This window comes from Schistocerca cancellata, chromosome 3 (genome assembly GCF_023864275.1).
Source record: "Schistocerca cancellata isolate TAMUIC-IGC-003103 chromosome 3, iqSchCanc2.1, whole genome shotgun sequence".
Lineage (NCBI taxonomy): Eukaryota > Metazoa > Arthropoda > Insecta > Orthoptera > Acrididae > Schistocerca > Schistocerca cancellata.
Window position 1 is genome coordinate 34,311,773 of NC_064628.1, and position 19,960 is coordinate 34,331,732.

At 39.2% G+C, this 19,960-nt stretch overlaps 1 protein-coding gene across 1 annotated transcript in view; it reads left to right on the forward strand.

The window, feature by feature from the left end:
- The window catches only part of LOC126176842 (protein ELYS), a 320,594-nt gene that overhangs the window by 286,049 nt on the left and 14,585 nt on the right, over positions 1-19,960 (forward strand). The window contains exons 30-32 of the mRNA XM_049924028.1: positions 5,394-5,549; positions 10,641-10,747; positions 13,328-13,415. Of these exons, the coding sequence (XP_049779985.1) occupies positions 5,394-5,549; positions 10,641-10,747; positions 13,328-13,415 (351 nt within the window). The remainder of the gene's footprint in view (positions 1-5,393; positions 5,550-10,640; positions 10,748-13,327; positions 13,416-19,960) is intronic.

The window sequence follows — 19,960 nt, forward strand, 5'->3', positions numbered from 1 at the left end:
GCCAGCACAAGGCAGGTAAGCCATTTTGGGCTTATCTTCTTTGGTCTGTCTCAGCCCTTTCTCAGGTGCTCGTGATTTTGACTACATCACCCATTCATTTGACCTTTGTACCCACTCCTTTGGAACACTATTCTTAGGTAACTATAGTATCTCAGTAGCTATGAGTTTCAGGATAATTTGTAAAACAGTATTATCTACAGTGTTCATTCATCATTAAAAGAAGATTTCGCAGTATACAATCATACAAATTGAATGTAACTGTGAATGGAATTCATGACACAGAAGAAAAGTAACTATAAATTTGCTTACAAACTATTTTTTATAGATTTTACACTTTATAACACAGGAAGTGTTAACTGCGAATTTAACTTACTGTCACTTGTATCTGAAGATAGAAGAGTAAATCCACAGGTGACAAATGCAAGTAGAACATGCAACCAGTTCTGAAGAAGTGTGTCTCCAAGCCCAACAGTAAATATTCATACCATTACTCACTTGTTCACTAATATCTGAATCCCTCTGCCTTAGAAATTCATGCTTAACAGAGAAACTATTGTGAATACATTATTACCACTATAATCAATTGTTGGTACTAAATAAAGTAATAAACAGTGATTAAGATCAATTAAAGAGTTTAAAATTGGCACCCTTATTCCTCTTTTCTAGTCTTCCGGTTTCCTCACCCTCTCCCTCTCCCCCCCTCCCCTTCCCCCCTCCTCCCCTCTCTCCTCCTCCCCTCTCTCCTCCCCCTCTCTCTCTCCTCCCCCTCTCTCTCCTCCCCCTCTCTCTCCTCCCCCTCTCTCTCTCCTCCCCCCCTCTCTCCTCCCCCTCTCTCTCCTCCCCCCTCTCTCTCCTCCCCCCCTCTCTCCTCCCCCTCTCTCTCCTCCCCCTCTCCTCCCCCTCTCTCTCCTCCCCCTCTCTCTCCTCCCCCTCTCTCTCCTCCCCCTCTCTCTCCTCCCCCTCTCTCTCCTCCCCCTCTCTCTCCTCCCCCTCTCTCTCCTCCCCCTCTCTCTCCTCCCCCTCTCTCTCCTCCCCCTCTCTCTCCTCCCCCTCTCTCTCCTCCCCCTCTCTCTCCTCCCCCTCTCTCTCCTCCCCCTCTCTCTCCTCCCCCTCTCTCTCCTCCCCCCTCTCTCTCCTCCCCCCTCTCTCTCCTCCCCCCTCTCTCTCCTCCCCCCTCTCTCTCCTCCCCCCTCTCTCTCCTCCCCCTCTCCCCCCTCCCCCTCTCCCCCCTCCCCCTCTCTCACCTCCCCTCCCCCTCCCCCTCCTCCCCCTCTCTCCCACTCCTCCCCCTCTCTCCCCCCTCCTCCCCCTCCCTCTCCCCCTCCCTTTCCCCCCTCTCTCCCCCTCCCTTTCCCCCCTCTCCCCCCCTCCATTCAGTTTGTGCACTATTCCTCTTTTTGTGGTCTTCTGTCCAGGTTGATTCCATTTCATCCTCAGCATCCCCACTCATTTTCCTCTTCCATATTTCCCATGGGGTTTTTGTAACTCTCCAAAATATTCCTTTAATGTCTACTTGATTTCCTGTACATGCCCAACTTCCTTTCCTTCCAATGGAGCAGCCATTACATTGTTTGTTACACATACTCTGGAAAGTAGAAGCCAGTGTGCTTCATCAATTAGAGTTGACAAGTACCGATGCCAAATGATTACAGATGTAGATTTAAATTCAGAACACTGCCAATAGTATGTCCGCAATGAGTTGGGAATTAGTCTAGCATCATCCTTGACTGTATGACAGTAACCATAATATCCATGTTCGTTTTGTGAAATACCACCAAATGACAGTGCAGACTGGAAAATTCAGGATATGCACAAGGCTTCCTCTAGAGTCCACTGAACTGAAATTATTGTTTCCTTGCTTATATACTACATTGACACCTCATTGGAGGTTGAAAATTAAGTGTATCCAGTAATATGTGTACTATTAAACCACAAAATCTGGTTGTATTATGCTGGGAAATATTAAAACATTAATAACCAGAGATTTATTGGCAGAAACAATGTTATTGTTTTCCACAATTCAAAGTACTTAATCATTGAATGTGACATGTCTTGCACCAAGAGACTCTTGCATATGTACTGTGTGTGTTTCAACCAACTCTGCTAACTACCACTGTGTTTTAAATATTGGGACAACTAGATGGTGATGGAAAAGTGTAGTTGCTAACTGTGAGAATATCTCCTGTCTATTAAGTTGAATTGTAACAGAAACTGAGATTAGATTATTACGTGTTCCATAGATCATGAATCCGACACTTCATAATGATGTGGAACTTGTCAGGTTAATAAAAGGTGTCTATACAAGATATTACATTACACGAAATATTACATGACACTTGATATTCTTAAATTTTTTTTGGTGGCGTTGGGGAAATTACCCACTAACTATATCCAAAAATTCATTGCCATTAAGAAATCCTTTTAATTTCCTTTTAAATGCTATATGACTATCTGTCAGACTTTTGATGCTATTAGGAAAGTGGCCAAAGACTTTTGTGACAGCATAATTTACCCCCTTCTGAGCCAAAGTTAGATTTAACCGTGAGTAGTGAAGACCATCCTTTCTCCTAGTGTTGTAGCCATGTACACTGCTATTATTTGAATTCGTTCGGATTGTTAATAACAAATTTCATAAGCGAATATATATATTGTGAGGCTTCAGTGAAGATCTCTAGCTCTTTAAATAAGTGTCTGCAGGATGATCTTGGATGAGCTCCAGCAGTTATTCTGATTACATGCTTTTGTTTAATGAACACTCTTTTACTTGTTGATGAGTTACCCCAGAATATGATGCCATACGAAAGCAGAGAATGAAAATAGGTGTGGTAAGCTCATTTACTGAGATGTATATCGCCAAAATTTGCAATGACCCTAATAGCGTACGTAGCTGAACTCAAACGTTTCAGCAGATCTTCAGTGTGTTTTTTCCAGTTCAACCTCTCATCAATGCGTACACCTAGAAATTTTTAATTTTCCACCTTAGCTACCGATTTCTGATCAAAGTCTATATTTACTGTGTGGAACTGTATGTACTGTGTTTTGTCAAAGTTTAATGAGAGCCCATTTGTAGAGAACCACTTAATGATTTTCTGAAAAACATTGTTTACAATTTCACCAGTTAATTCTTGTCTGTTGGGTGTGATAGCTATACTTGTATCATCGGCAAAATGTGAACTGCTTATTTCAAATTTCTGCACTCTTCCAGTTAGGTATGATTTTAACTATTTGAGTGCTGTCCTATTCATACCACAGTACTTGAGCTTACCTAGAAGTATTCCATGATTTACACAATCAAAAGCCTTTGAGAGATCACAAAAAATCCCAACAGGTAACTTCTGGTTACTCAGAGCATTTAATATTTCATTAGTGAAAGTATACATAGCATTTTCCGTTGAAAAACCTTTCTGGAAACTTTTAACTGATTTTCGTTAAAACTCTATTTTTACAAAGGTGTGAAAGCTACTCTACAATACATTACTTTTTCAAGAATTTTGGATAAGGCAGTCAGAAGAGAAGTTGGGCAGTAGTTGTTGGCATCAGATGTATCCCCTTTTTAATGCAGTTGTTTAACAATGGCATACTTCAGTCTATCTGGGAAAATACCCTGCTTCAGAGAGCTATTACATATGTGGTTAAGAATCCCACTTATCTCTCGGGAACAAGCTTTTATTATCCTGCTGGAAATGCCATCAATTCCATGTGAGCTTTTATTCTTGAGAGAGTTTATTATCTTCCTAATTTCAGAAGGAGAGGTGGGTGGAATTTCAGTTGTATCAGATGGTGTGGGTAAGGCCTCTTCCATTAACTGCCTTGCTTCTTCTAATGAACATGTAGATCCTATTTTCTCTACAACATTTTAAAAATGATTATTCAAAATGTTTTCGACTTCTGGCTTGTTGTTTGTCAAATTTCCATTCGCTTTGATGGTAGTGCCATCATCCTGTACTCTTGGTTGCCCTGTCTCCCTTGTAATAATATTCCAAATTGTTTTGATTTTGTTATCAGAGGTATTAATCTCAGACATGATGCACATGCTTCTGGACTTTTTAATAACCTTTCTTAATGTAGCACAATAGTTTTTATAATATTTGGCTATTTGTGGGTCATTACTCTTTCTTGTTGTTAGATACAGTTCCCTTTTGTGGTTACAAGATTTTTTATTCCTTTAGTAAGCCAAGGTTTTTTGCATGGTTTCTTATAATTAGATTTAACTGCTTTCTTGGGGAAACAGTTTTCAAATTCTCTTAAAAGTGTATCATGAAATAAGTTATATTTTAAATTAGCATTGGGTTCCTTGTACACCTCACCCCAGTCTAACTGCTGAAGATTTTCTCTGAAATTTCTAATTGTTGAGTCATTAAATGAACACACAACTTTTGAGGGTAGTTTTGAATTACTGAATGGAACTATGTCATATACTATAACTAGCTGAGCACCATGATCAGAAAGGTCATTCCCAACAGGACAAGAATTTATGTTTTTAAACTTATCTTGGTCTATAAAAGTGTTATATATCAATGTGCTGCTGTCCTTTACTACCCGAGTAGGAAAATTAATGACAGATGTCAAATTGAAAGAACCGAGCAAGACTTCCAGGTCATTCTTCCTATTACCCGCTTTCAGTGAATCAACATTGAAAACCCTACAAATAATAATTTGCTTTCCCCTATCTGACAGATAGCACAGCAAGGCATCCAAGCTTTCCAGGAATAAATGAAAGTTTCCTGAAGGGGACCTATATACTGTTACAATTATAAAAGAGTCCTCCTTCAGTTTAAGTTGACAGGCACATGCTTGTATATGTTGCCCTAGACAAAACTTTTTTGTATCTAAGCTTTTTACACAGTGATAACTTTTGTCATATATGGCAACTCTTCCTCTCACCTTATTCTCTCTACTCATATGTGCAGCTAGTTTATAACTGCTGATATTTACCTTTTCCATATCAGACACAATGTGATGCTCAGACAGGCATAGTATATCTATTACATTATCAGATTCAGTGTCATCTAAACAGACCAGGAGCTCATCTATTTTATTCCTCAACCCCGGCATATTTTGGTGAAAAATGGTAACATTATTTTTTACTGAATTAATGTCTTGTCTTATCCTTTGGAAAAATGTGTAATATTATATGATACACCACCGAATTACTGTATTGGGGGCATGCATGAGCGTTTTCAAATGTTATCATTTTGAACATTGAAAAACTATTTTAGAACTGCAATCATGGTTCCAGCAACTTGAACCACTTAGACATATGAAACCTGTCAAAAGTGCATCACATAAAATTGATTAAGTTTTATTGATGGTTGTTATATTTTCAATTGTGTTAGCTATATTTTCATTTTAAGATTATCTTCTTGATTTGAGACAACCATTGCATTTTTCAGATTCTGAAGTGTCAAGTTCATTGACAAGTAGCAGCTATCTGCAACGCTCTCCTAGATCAGCACGTTCGGAAAGTATCATCAGACGACCGTCGCGTCGGAATCACAATACAGCAGTGCGTTCACCATCATCAGTCTGTTCGATGCCTGTTGCACCAGGTATCTGCCACACATTTAGTTTGCTTGTGACAAACTGTTTCTTGTTATCGTGTTTACATGCCGAGGCCAGAAGTGGTTTTGCTAGACCTGTCAAATATGACATTTGGAAATTAGTTATTCAGGTTTTTGATTTAGTCAGCTCAGTGGCTGTTTCTCTTCAGTTAAATATTTGAGGTTGATAGCTTCATGCGTGGTGTTATGATCCCACTTCTTTACAGCACAAAAAGTCGCTCCATCCAGGTTAGCTAAATTTTTTTTAAAAATAAGACATAATTTAACAAATGGTTCAAAAATGGTTGTGCATCAACTAAATTGCAAAAAAAGTTGCTCAAGAATGCTCTGCTTTACAGAGACAGCTGTAAACATTTAGCAGCTTTGTAAAAAACTGGAAAGGAAAGGAGCATCTACAGCAGTGATTTAGGTTTTTATGATCTTACACTTTGCTAAAAACACAATGGTTTTTGTGTCCTGTTTGTTACCTTGAGTGCCTGACTAAAATTTATCTGGCCTATTTCTGTAAAAAAATAAGTTTAACACTTAGATTACTAGGCAGATAGGACGTTGTTCAGATGGCTGATACCGTTCTTTTTCACAGTTTTCTTGTGAAGTTTGTGTAGCAGTTCCTCACTGGCAGAACTGAAGTCAGTTAATTGCTTTTGAAAGAGACTGCTTTTTTCTATAAAATAGTGCAAAGAAAAATAGACTTACATCAGTGATAATTTCATTATATTGAAATGAAAGTAGGTTCTTTTCACAACAACAGAAATTTATTTCTTGTTTTTCACCTCCTAAATGGAATAGGATGTAAGTTATTTTGTACTAAAAAGTAAAACTGTTTCAAAATGTGGCTTTTTGTTGGTAATTAATTTTTTAGTTATATTTGCCTTAGTATGAAAAATTTCAAATTAATTAGGAAAATAAAGTACTACGTTGCATTTTTCACTGTGGTACCAGGTACCTTTCCTTGCCACTGCTTAATTTTACAAAAAGATAAACTTCCTTCAGAAACAAAAAGCTTATTCTCCTGCCAAAATTTTATAACAAGCCAAAGAATTATGCCACCTTATTGAATTGAAATATTAACAACTGAACTGAATTTACGTTCGTTTGTCGGGTTTTCTCTCGACACTTTCCGGCGGATGCCGAGGAAGTAGATGGGCGCTGAGTCTGGCGTCGTTGGCCGGCATAGCGAAGAAGTGGCCCCTGGACGTTCCGGCTGTGTTGAAGTCTCTTCTGGTCGGCAGTCCACGGCGGGTCAAAAGATGTCTGCTTTCCTTTCTTCTGTCTATTTAACATGGCAGCTCCAGTCTTCCTCCACTGATTCTGGAGTGATGACTGACGGCCCTGATCGACAGATGGTGATATCGTGGTGTGACCATCCGCACCGGAAAAAGGCTCGTGCGCGGGCGTAGTTCACGGCTGATTGAATGTTTGTCGGGAATGCCTCTAGATATACTTTTTAATGGCATCCACAAGTGCAGTAATATAATGCTTGTTAATTTTGAGGTTTAATCTCTGTGCAGACGAATCCAAAAAATATTCTTAAGTTGGAAGGCAAGTCGACCAGAATCAGCTATTGTGATATAAACAAGCTCTTGCCAGGCTGCATCATTGTATCAAGCCTGTTGACTGTCTGCACTGTGTCATCTGTTGGCATATCATTTCTGCTGTAATATTCCTTGGATGCAGATATGCACACCAACAAGAATTTAGATGTCCGACTGTTATATGGCGAACATCAAAACAGTGGTGTTGAAATATTATGGCAGTATAGGGATGTTTATACTGATTGTCGCTGTTTGTATTGCCAGACACTGGCATGAATTATTAGCTTTGACATCAGAGGATGAGCACTAAGAGTTCAATTGACAGAGCACATGAAGAAGCTGGCTATGATGCTTATCAATCTACAGGGTGGCACAAAACATATCGCCAAGGAATGTGAGATCAGTCAAATGGATGTCATCTGCACCTTGCATTGACATAAATTCCACTTTAATCATCTCTCAGTACATCAAGAATTCGGAGGATGTGATTTCAAAAGTTCTTATAATTTTGTCAGTTTGCTCTGTAGTGACTGGCAGGCAACACTTATTTTACTAGGCGCTCTTTACCGATGAAGCAATATTTGCAAACCATGGTAACATAAATTTATGTAACATGTACTGCTGGTCAATGGAAAACCCATGCTGGCTTTGTCACGTACAACACAAATGACTGTGAAGTGTAACATATCAAGCAATGACTGTAGCATAAACATATCGTGTGGCATCATAGGAAATTCCATTGTAGCATCATACTTCATTCCAAGGGTGGTGAATGGAACATGTTCTTACAAACAGCCTATCTGTTCTAGACGAGGTACCACTGGAAAAGTGATAGAATGTGTGGTTCCACCATGACAACTGCCCAGTGCACTCATCCTGTGTTGCAACACAAATACTGAATGAATAGTTTCCTGACTGTTGAATGAGATGGAATGCTGCAGTACAGTGACAGGCCAAGTCCCCTAATTTGACTTCTCTTGATTTCTTTCTATGGGAAGCACTGAAAGATACAGTTTGGCATGAAGTTCCAACTTCACTAGCTGATATGCACTGTTGAATCACTACTGCATGCAAAGACATATGAGCTAGTGTAACTTCATCTGTTGATCTATTATTTCAAACTGCAATTGCTAATGTGTCTTGCAGTCAATGTTAAACAAGTTGAACACATGCTTAAGTGTGAAACTGAATTTCATTAAGAAAAGTATTTATTTTATTGGTGACATGTTATTACTAATTTGGAATAAAATGTTTATTTCATTTGAAGCATATTTCCTGAATCTGAAATTATAATTACCGTATTTACTCGAATCTAAGACGCACTCGAATCTAAGAATCTAAGACGCACTCGAATCTAAGCCGCACCCGAAAAATGAGACTCGAAATCGAGGAAAAAAATTTTCCCGAATCTAAGCCGCACCTGAAATTTGAGACTCGAAATTCAAGGGGAGAGAAAAGTTTTAGGCCGCACCTCCAAATCAAAACAAAGTTGGTCCATTGTAATACGAGACACAATTTAGGTCGAATGAATGACGATACAGCTACAGGAGTTTGGTTCGAGTCGTAAGCTTAACAGTTAAGTTTTACCAGGTAGCCATTGCTATACGTCAGGCACTCCGTCTGTATTTATACGGGTACCCTTCCTTTTCACGTGCTTCGTCTGGTTTGAATCGATTGCTTATTTTGCTTTGAACTGATAAGTGCCGTTTTCTTTGTTATAGGTGTTAACGTCACTCTGAGCTGAAAATGCATTACTGTACTGTGTAATGCATTGTTTGTCTCATTCTGATAGTGCATGTTTACGGCCTGTCGCCGCGCGCGGCATGGCTTGCTTTTGTGCGCGCTACCCGCCGCTTACAATTAAAAAAAAAAGAAAAGAGAGGAATCGTCTCACTAGCGAAACAATGGCAAGAGACTGCTATTTGTTGTTACTTACACTGCTTTCTTTGATAATGATCAACAAGAACCAAATAATAGACTGCATATGATAGAATATGTTCTGAACGAGAGTTAGGCGAAAATTTTTCTCCGTTTGAAAATCTTTGCGGCCACTTCTCTAGTACGTCAAATTCTGCACAGGAATTAGTCATCTTAGATTTAAAAATCTAATCAGTTGCCGTGCTTAATTTCTGACTGTATCACTACTAGGCATAAGAAAAATACGAATGTAAACATGACACGATACGTAAATTCTTCCGCGTTTGCTGTTGTCTCACTCTAGTTTCGTAGTTTATTAGGCAGATAGGATTTAAATGAAATAGCAGCAAACACGAAAGAATACGTGGCATAATGTTTACATTCATATTATTCTTATGGTGAAGAGAATACTGCATGTGATTCACATTTCGTCAGGTTCCTATTAGCAACCACCTCTTCTCACAGGTAGTAAAAAATTCAACACGTAGAGTTGGCCATATTGACAAACATCCCAAACAGTCTGGCCAGTCGGATTTTCGTAGTACATTGAAATTCTGCTACATTCGAAGATGAACAATACGGAATTTGTATTTACTTCGTTGGATAATGTACGAAAATGCAGTGGTCGAAACTCGAGGCGGAGAAAAAAGCTCGTCTTCCACTTTTTTTTTAATTTATTTACTGACGCAGAGATTTTGGCGCCAGTATTTATCTCTGTGCCTACAAAGCATCCCCTTGTAGCGCTACATATATTCGACGGCAGAAGTTAGTTGTGGCGGCACCTACCAACATTTTTCAGAACTTCCGCTTGCTTTGCACTCGATTCTAAGCCGCAGGCGGTTTTTTGGATTACAAAAACCGGAAAAAAGTGCGGCTTAGATTCAAGTAAATACGGTAGGTGAAGTTAATTCAGTAGTTTCTTTTTTTCCATGAGTAAGGCCATTTATTATTATGAAATATGAATGACCAGTGTTTGTATTTTGGCTTCGGCCTTTACAAGTAAGCGGCAGCAGGTAGGGTTTAAATTGAAAACTGCCTGACATAATGGTAGTTGTTTCCACAAAAACCTGGAAACATACACACGTGTTAAGTAGTTTTCCTAAATGCTTCTGAAGCACCAGAAGCTAGCATATGTTGTAGTTCCATGTACTAACTCTGTATTTATATCATAAAGGAAATGAGTTATCATCTTAGTAGCATAGGCCTGCCTTGCTGCATATAACGACAGAGCTTGGCTTGAGAGCTGTGCTTGACATTGTTTACATTGTAATAACTGACTCTGGCCGCATTGCTTTCCAATTTTAGTACCTGTCTGGAATTATTTTGCAAAGCACTTTAACATCATTATTGAGAAGAGCTGTATCACTGTAATTGTCTTTCCAAGAGGTGCTGAATGTGGTTACGAAAAGTATATGCTTCCATTGGGGGTGGGGGGACTTGTTTCAATATCTCAGTTGAAACCAGAGTTTAGGGCATTTTAGGTGCCTCTCGGCATACTGGCAATTGCTGAAAACATCGTTTGGGTGCCAATGAAATATAATTTATTTCTCAGTGTACTCATTGTAGAATAGGTTGAGATTTGGAACTCTTTTTGACAGTGCTGTAATTTTTCAATTTTTTGTATTAGCTGTATCACGGCATGGAAGATTGCGGCAGGTTAAGAAGAGAGGTGGTGAAGTCTCCGAGGAACTACAGAAAGATGCTTCAGCCTTACATCCTGCAAGGAGGACAAAGGTATGTTGACAAGTGTGCAGAAGTATCAGATATACATAAGGAGAGTTTTTCAGTTGGAGGAAACGACAATCAAACTGAAAACTTCGGGAATTAGTTTTGTAGAACGACTACTGCTGCTACTACATGGTGGTGGTGGTGGTGGTGGTGGTGGTGGTGGTGGCTACATGTGATTTACTTCTCCAGAAGACCGTGGGTAATATTGGTCTCCAATGTTGTTAATTTTTATTTTAACTTTGTTAATATGATTTGGAATTTAAGAAGTAATGCGTCGTTTTACATAAGCTCGTAACTGACACTGGTGGTAACCTCTCCGAGTAATTGTGCCTTCTTTTTATAAATCGAAATCTATTTTTCTCGTAAATATATACATAAGATTTTCATGTAGTGTTAAAATTTTAGGCAGCAAGTTTGTGAAATAAAAGAACAATTTTTCATTTTTAATTTCAGTTAAAGGCAGTAAGAGGTGCCAAACTTCATTCAAATGGACACTGGAAACAATTGAATCAGAAATCATGCACAAACTAAAGAATAGTAAAAATTATGATAATGGAAGAATGAAGTTAAGAAGGGTAGAAAAAACCACAAAAATGATAGATTTGTGGGTCTACGATTGTTCCGAAGAAATCAGAAAGAAGGGACATCTGGTTACAACCCAGATTGTTGTGGTAATGGGCAACAGTGACAGTAGCTTCCTTGCAATTTTGAATTTATAGTTTCGCAATTATGGTGTGATTCCTCCAAGGCAAAGCCTAGGAGTTCGCAGCAACAGGTTATCAAATATGTCAGCACAAAGGAAAAACATACATTCAAAGAATTATTGCAAACCAGAGAGACATTTCAACATCAAACGTCTGCTATAATTCTTCACTTCGAACCTCATTTTGTAAGCAATATGAATCAAACCAGGTGCAAATATCACATCAGTGGTAAACGAACATTGCACGGAACTAGATTTCGATCGATTAAATCACTTGACACATTCATATGCTGCCCGGTACAGTGTAACACTTTTCTGAAAACTGCAAATAATCTTCACCTGTTTTTAAGAAGTCGGCGGAAAAATTTGGTCCTTGAATGCAACAAGACATGAAAAAACTAATGGAACAACATACAAACATGCATGCAGGTGCCACAAAATGCAGGAAACTGACAGAAGAAATGTATGGTTAGTTCTTGGACAAAGCTACACAACCATGTGTTAAAAACTGGGCCATTGTTGTTCATAGTTGATCCATTGGTTGGATGGAATGATCCATCATTATGACAAAAAGTTATGGATGAGGATGGAATACCAGTTGTTTGTTGAAAGTAATTCCTCTGAAGTGTATGGCAATGTGTCAACCCTGTGGCAAATACTTTCACCAGAAAACAAAACATTAAATCCAAAAGTTACAGAATTGCTGTATGCTAACTGCACAGTGAAGGAATATCATAACTAGGCACGGCACAATAAAAATACCTGTATCGATTCTTAATTAATTGCAAGCACCAGTTTTTTTTTTTTTTTTAATAAATGATGCATTATGCATGGCTTGTCATGAAATTATTGCCGAAATGTGAAATATTTGTCAGTGTTAATGATGTTCCTATCCCAAGTGAGATTCATACCAACAAATAGTGCTCATGGTGTTAGAAATTACTAGTTTTCAAATGTTTCTGTGATTGGTATCATCCAAGGGAATGTACCAAATCTTGTTGAAAAATAAACATAGGAATAAAATATAAGAAATAATCTAGGAATAAAATATAATCGATGATACAAAAGTGTGAAGCCACTATGCCACGGCTTTGGTTGAACGAATCACATGGTAGAAGGCTTCTGAATTACATTGAGAACTTTGACCATCATTTTCTCAAGAATGGTAGAGTAATTAGGATGAGCAGAGACACAAGTGTGCATATTTTGACCCCTCTGCCACTGAGTGAATTTTTTGGGAAATGGGATTATAGAGCTTACCGTATTCCCCTCATTATTAAAATTCATTGTGGATTACACAGTGTGCAGCTGCAGTAGGCAATAAACTGCTATGGTCCTCACAAAAAACTCTACATGCAGAATTGAAGAACTGAACATGGCTATCCACAAAATTTACCTAAAAGTCTGTCCATGTCTGTTGCTTAAAAACATTGTGATTTAAATAGCTTTTGTAGGCCAAAGAAAAAGGATTTGCAGTGTCAGGCTGTGGTTGATTAAACACATTGTGATTTAAATAGCTTTTGTAGGCCAAAGAAAAAGGATATTCAGTGTCAGTTTGTGGTAAAACAGAAACAGATAAGACTGGTACTTACCAAATAAGAGGCAGTGTGCTTTCTCATTTAAATCAATGGAAATCTTCATTTCCTCCAAACATTATACTTCTCTTACCAAGCAAAAATTTGATTCTTAAGCCTAAAATTGGTGTCTAACTCCCATTCCCCATTTACACTCAGCTTAACTTCATTACACTATTTCTGTCACTAATTTAATTAAGTACTTAGAATTTTGGTGGACTTTTGCATATCACTATTTATTATGCTGTATTAATTTACATTTTATTCTCTCTGTAACAATTTTGTGTATTTTTTCCCTTACTTCTGCAGAGTCATCCCAGTTTGGATGCATCAAAGAGAAAATCACCACCAAATACTTCCCATGAAGACTTGACAAAGCAAGAGTCTCAAGCCAAAGGTGAGTGTAAGACTGCACACACACAAAGAAAGTGGGTTACCTGTATAGTGGAGGCCAGTGCGAGGCGACTTGAAATAGCGCAGAAAGTATCCCCGTGTTACCCTTTGAGGCAGCACACAATGACAGCTGGGTGGCAGCACCAACTGGTGTATACCCAGAATTTATGAGACATAGTTTGCCCACTTACGCCGCCGCCGATTGGTCATGGCTGTGCTGGCAGAATTGAGGCGCATGTGCTGCATTCTTTCTCAAATGATTTTACTTAAACTATTCTGGAAACACACACACACACACACACACACACACACACACACACACACACACACACACACATTATTATTTATAGTTTTGTGTGTCGGCTTCATAGTGAAGTGCCTATCATCTCATTGTTAGTTATAGTGATATTTTGCCTTTACGTAAGACACTGGGTGAAGTTCAAAAAGTTTACTATGAAAAATAGTGATTGCAGTGATCTTGTGTTTGGTGCATGTTATACCATCTGTTGCTGCATATGTATTTCAGATAACATATTGAACTTTTTTTAAACTTTCTGGTAGTTCACACTTGAGAAAGTGCATTTTATGTAGCGTGCTCATTTCAGATAGCTGCACCACTGATAAACCTGGAATGAAAAATTCAAAACACTCCTTCAATCTCATAAGTGAAAGTTCATGCCAAGGGATCTAATTTCAGAAATAGTTTCCTAATTACTATCAATGAGTTTGCTGAAATTTTATGCAAATATTCACACATGTTCCCAATGAGCATTGGTAAAGTTTTAATTTTGCCAATTCTAGTACTTGCAGAGATGTAGTCATTTGTTTGACCCCACAGTGCAGCTATCAACAATGCACAACTGAGTTTTCAGTAACTTTGAGACGTATCGTCTCTGGCAGTATTTTCTTGAAACAAAAAAAACTAGGCTATCTTGTACATTTTTTGCATACTCTTACATGGTATGATAAAAAAAATATCATGAGCAATTTTCATATAGCTATTCTGAAGCATAGTGGGTCAAAAAAATAGCCACTTGAAAACCATGAAGTTTAGCTTTTTGTATATCTGGAAGTTCCTGTGAGATAAACCTGAAACTTTTCACATAATAACTTGTCAGCACAAGCTCTTAAAATATAAAATTTCATTTTCCTGCTGCTTTCCAGTAGCTCCCAAATTGAGGAAAACTTGACAATCTTTGTAAAAATGCTAAGAATGGTAATTTTTAGCCCACTTTTACAAAAAAGAGTTTTGTGCAAACTCTTTTAAACTGTTTTCATTAGAAAGACCATGTTCTAAACCACTTAAAAACTAGACTTGCTTTTGCAATGCGAGGATACACTGAGGTGACGAAAGTCATGGGATATACCTCCTACTATTGTGTCGTACCTTCTTTTGCAGCAACTTGACATGGCGCGGACTCAACAAGATGTTGGAACATCCCAGCAGCAATATTCAGACATGCTACCTCTATAGCTGTCCATAATTGTGAAAGTAAAGTTGGTGCAGGATTTTGTGCACCAACTGACCTCTTGATTATGTCTTAAAAATATGTTTTATGGGAGTTATGTTGGGCACTCGAATTGTCCAGAACATACTTCAAACAAGTGGCGAACAGTTGTGGCACAGTGACATGACGCATTGTCATCCATAAAAATTCCGTCATTGTTTTGCGAAGTCCATGAATTTAATTGTGTAATGTTTTCTTAACTTCAACAGTCTTTTATAAAATATGCGAGCTAATATCCCAAATATGTTCCGGATCACATGCGGTCCCTCTTCGTCTAAATGTCTTGGCTCAAACTTGTCTAGGGGTTGAACTGCACGTGCCACATTACACGCCCTAAATTAGACACTTGTGACCCTCTGGTTAAATTGTCTGGCTGATGGTAAGTTTGTGAAGTTGTATGAAACATACAACTTTAATATGAGGGTTGGAACTTTAATAATAGTGGCAACTATTTATTTACAGCTCGTACAAATAGATACATATTTCAAAGGTTTACTGACCTTGAGAGTAGTCACCAGCATTGTGTATAACCCATTGCCAGCGATGCGAAAGTCGTAGGATACTCTTAGCAGTACCATTTGTGTTGGCAGTTCGAGCAGTGCGGTCTGTTGCCCGACATATTTATAGCAGTTCTGAAGCGAATGCCATGAAGTGTTTCCTTCAGTTTAGAAATCGAGTTGAACTCACAAGGGCTTAAGTGAAAGGAGTGCAGTAGGTGGTACAGCACTTAGCAGCCCCATCAGTCAAACAAATCAGTAACAGCTTGCACTGTACGTGCTTGAGCATTGTCCTGCAAAATGATGGTCAGGTCCTGCAGAAAGTGTCATCACTTCTGCCTCTGAGCTGGTCGTAGGTTGTGTTCCAAAAAATGTACAGCATAGAGACAGAAGTGATGACACTTTCTGCAGGACCTGACCATCATTTTGCAGGACAATGCTCAAGCACGTACAGTGCAAGCTGTTACTGATTTGTTTGACTGATGGGGCTGCTAAGTGCTATACCACCTACTGCACTCCCCTGACTTAAGATCTCGTTAGTTCAACTTGATATCTAAACTGAAGGAAACAATTCGTGGCATTCGCTTCAGAACTGCTACAAATTTGTCAGCCAATAGACCTCGCCGCTCAAACTGTCAACATAACTGGCACTGCTAAGAGTATTCTACGACTTCTACATCACTGGCAATGGGTTATACACAATGCTGGTGAGCTGGTGACTACTTTGAAGGTCAGTAAAACTTTGAAACATGTATCTGTTTTGTACGAGCTGTAAATAAATAGTTGCCACTATTAAAGTTCCAACCCTTGTATAATATACAGGGTGAAAAGTATTTAAACTGACGAACTGTGGGAGGTTGTAGGGGACATCAAAACAAATATTTTTTCCTATGAGGAGTATTTAAACCAGTAGAGGAAGATTTCTCTGGTGGCAAATTAATTAAACCACTAAACACTTATCCATTTTTTTTTTTATTACCAAGAGACAATACATTCACACAACCCAATTTCAATTACAGTAGATTTTCAAAAATGCCTCCATTGACACGTAAACAAAGGTTACACTGTCAGATCATGTTCTGTCTGACACAGGCAAAAACTCCATGAGTATCCTGAATTGTTCCTGCTGCTGCTACTATCCGGGCAACCAGATCCTCTTCTGATGCAACAGGTTGCGCATCCCTCCCCACACAAAAAAGTCCGGAGGGGACTTATCTGGGGATTGGGCAAGCCATAGTACAAGGCCGCCTGTGTCAATCCACGTTTCTGGGAACTGTTGGACCAGGAATCGATGCACACGACGACTGAAATGTGCCGGCGCCGCATCGTGTTGGAACCACATGTGTTGTCTTGTAGGGAGCGGGACGTCTTCCAGCAATTCTGGCAATGCTCTGGCGAGAAAATTGTAATAGTGCTTGCCATTTAATGGCCTGGGTAGCAGGTACAGCCCAATTAAACAGTCCCCAACAACACCAACCCACACATTAACGAAGAACCGCACTTAATGAGTGATAGTAACTGTGGCATATGGGTTATCCTCACTCCAAACATGCGAACTGTGCATGTTGAAGACTCCATCATGCCTGAACGTTGCTTCATCGGTAAACAACACACAGGATGGAAATGTAGGGTGAATTTCACACTGTTCCAGGTACCACTGTGAAAACTGTGCTCTGGGTGGATAATAAACTGGTTCCAGGTTGTGGGCACGCTGTAAGTGAAGTGGATGTAACAATTGCTCTCGAAAGACTGTTCTTACATTCGTCTGATTCATCTCCATGTTATGTGCAATTGCGCGAGTGCTGATTGAAGGATCCCACTCCACATGCTGCAAGACAGCTTCCTCAAATTGCAGCGTTCTTACTGTGCATCGGCGTCCCTGTCCAGGTAATCTGCTAAATGACCTGGTCTCACACAGACACTGGTACACAGCAGCAAAGGTCGTATGATGCAGGATACGGTGATTAGGATATCGTTGTTGATAAACCCGCTGTCCAGCTCGTCCGTTGTGGTGCTCTACATAGTATGCACCAACCATATCCATGTACTCAGCCCAGGTGTATCTCTCCATTAGTAAACAGAGACAATGCACTAATACACTGGTGGACAGCAGTTGCCTACAACTGAAAAGCATAATACGGCCTCTAACAACTGAAGAGCATAATACGGCCTCCACCAGTTTAAATACTCCTCATAGGAAAAAATGACATTAGGGAAAATTATTTTTTTTGATGTCCCCTACGACCTCCCAGAGTTTATCGGTTTGAATACTTTTCACCCTGTATAACAACAGTAATAATAGTATTGGGAGCTAAATTAATGACCCATAAATGATGTAGGCCACACAGTTGTGATTTGGTTAGACTAAAGTATATTCAGATAGCAAACTAATAGCGGAAGTGGTCATATTTAGAATTACTATTACACTCGAGGGCACATCCATTTGACACAGTTCAATCATTCACAATCTCATTGTGAATTACCAGTCCAGTGCTCCACCTCATTAACTACGCGAAAAGTTAAAGAGTTCACTCCAGGCACGTGGCTGCTAACCACTTAGAGACTTACGCCCCAGGATACCACACAGCCTGAAATTTTCTAAGTTGTTTCACTTCCTAGATCGACCATCCACCTTAACTTCTCCACCAGCACTGTACCCTTTCGTGTCTAGACCAGAACTGTCCCTATACCCGTCTCTGGCCTTGTCCCCCACATACCTAACATTGTCGCTCAACTGTCTAGGGCAATTACCTTTCCCGAAGCTGTCCATCTGATTGGCTACAGCTTATTCTACATTATTTTACATTTTAACATATTTAAATAATCACAGCTGGACCACTTTCATCTTCTAAATAAAGTAACAATAATATCCATTACATAGTAAATGTTAAATTCTTTTACATAAAACCAATACAATTTCTACTTAGCTTTGAATGCGATGGCCAGTAGCCTTGCCATAAATAAAGAACAAAAGTAGCTATTATGCACTAAACTTTACAACAAATATTCTGTTACCTAATGATTCAGTTAGGTGTCATGCTGTCATCGTTCAATGTGTTATGTGTGGAGGAAATGATGATCTGATGCTTAACTGAAAATACTGATAATTTAAATTTACTATATCGTTTAAACAAATAAAGTTACAGAGTCGATATTTAACAACATTTGTCATTTTTAATCATGCACTCTATATGAAATGTCAATTGTTAAGATCGACCAAAGCATTCAGATTTTAGCATTCAGGTCTTGGTTACAAGACTTGTAATATTCAGGTTTTATTGGGTTCACCATGAAAATTTATGAAGGATGGTAGAATAAAATTACTGTGGCTTCGTTCCCTGAATTATTACAGAAGTAAATAGTTTTCATAAATGTTTTTCTTTGTGGCCGATCTTAGATCCGCCATATTTAACACTGCTATGTCTCCCTTTCCACAAACGGCTTCTATGGGCTTTCACTATGATGTAGGTTCTTGTCTGTCTCACTTGCACACTACAGCACTTAAGTCTCATTCAGCAAAACAGACACCTATTAATTTCCCCATCTCGTGGCGAATTAGCGCTCTTTGTGGCACACGGTCCCGGACAACAGGGTTCGTTTCACAATTCCTGAAGGCTGACTCTTTCGGCCATATATTTGAGTAGGAGTGGAATGCTCGTTAACTCACAAATATCAATAACTAAGAATTTATATTTGCTGTGAAAACCAGAATTTTGCACACAGTATGTAATTAGAAACTAGAAGATATGCATTTTTCCTGAAAAATGATAGTGAAGTATGAGTTAATTAACATATACAGTGTGTGATCAAAATTATCTGGACACCCTCAAAAACATACATTTTTCATATTAGGTGCATTGCGCTGCCAACTGATGCCAGGCACTCCTTATCAGTGACCTCGGTAATTATTAGTCTTCGAGAGATCAGAATGGTGCACTCCGCAGAACTCGTGGACTTCGAATGTGGTCAGGTGATCGGGTGTCACTTGTGATCATACATCTGTATGTGAGATTTCTGCACTCATAAACATCCGTAGGTCCACTGTTCGTGAAGTGATGGTGAAGTGGAAACGTGAAGTGACACACACAGCACAAAAGCATACAAACCGACGTCATCCGTTGACTGACAGAGACTGCTGACAGTTGAAGAGGTTCGTAATGTGTAATAGGCAGACATCTATCCAGACCATCATACAGGAATTCTGAACTGCGTCAGGATCCACTGCAAGTACTATGACAGTTAGGTGGGAGGTGAGAAAACTTGGATTTCATGGTCAAGCAGTTGCTCATAAGCCACACATCATGCTGGTAAATGCCAAACGATGCCTCACTTGGTGTAAGGAGCATAAACATTGGACAATTGAACAGTCGAAAAACGTACACAATGTGGCGATTTGATGGCAGGGTGTGGCTGTGGCGAATGCCCGGTGAACGTCATCTACCAGCATGTGTAGTGCCAACAGTAAAATTTGGAGGTGGTGGTGTTATGGTGTGATCGTGTTTTTCATGGAGGGAGCTTGTTGCTTCGCATGGCACTATCACAGC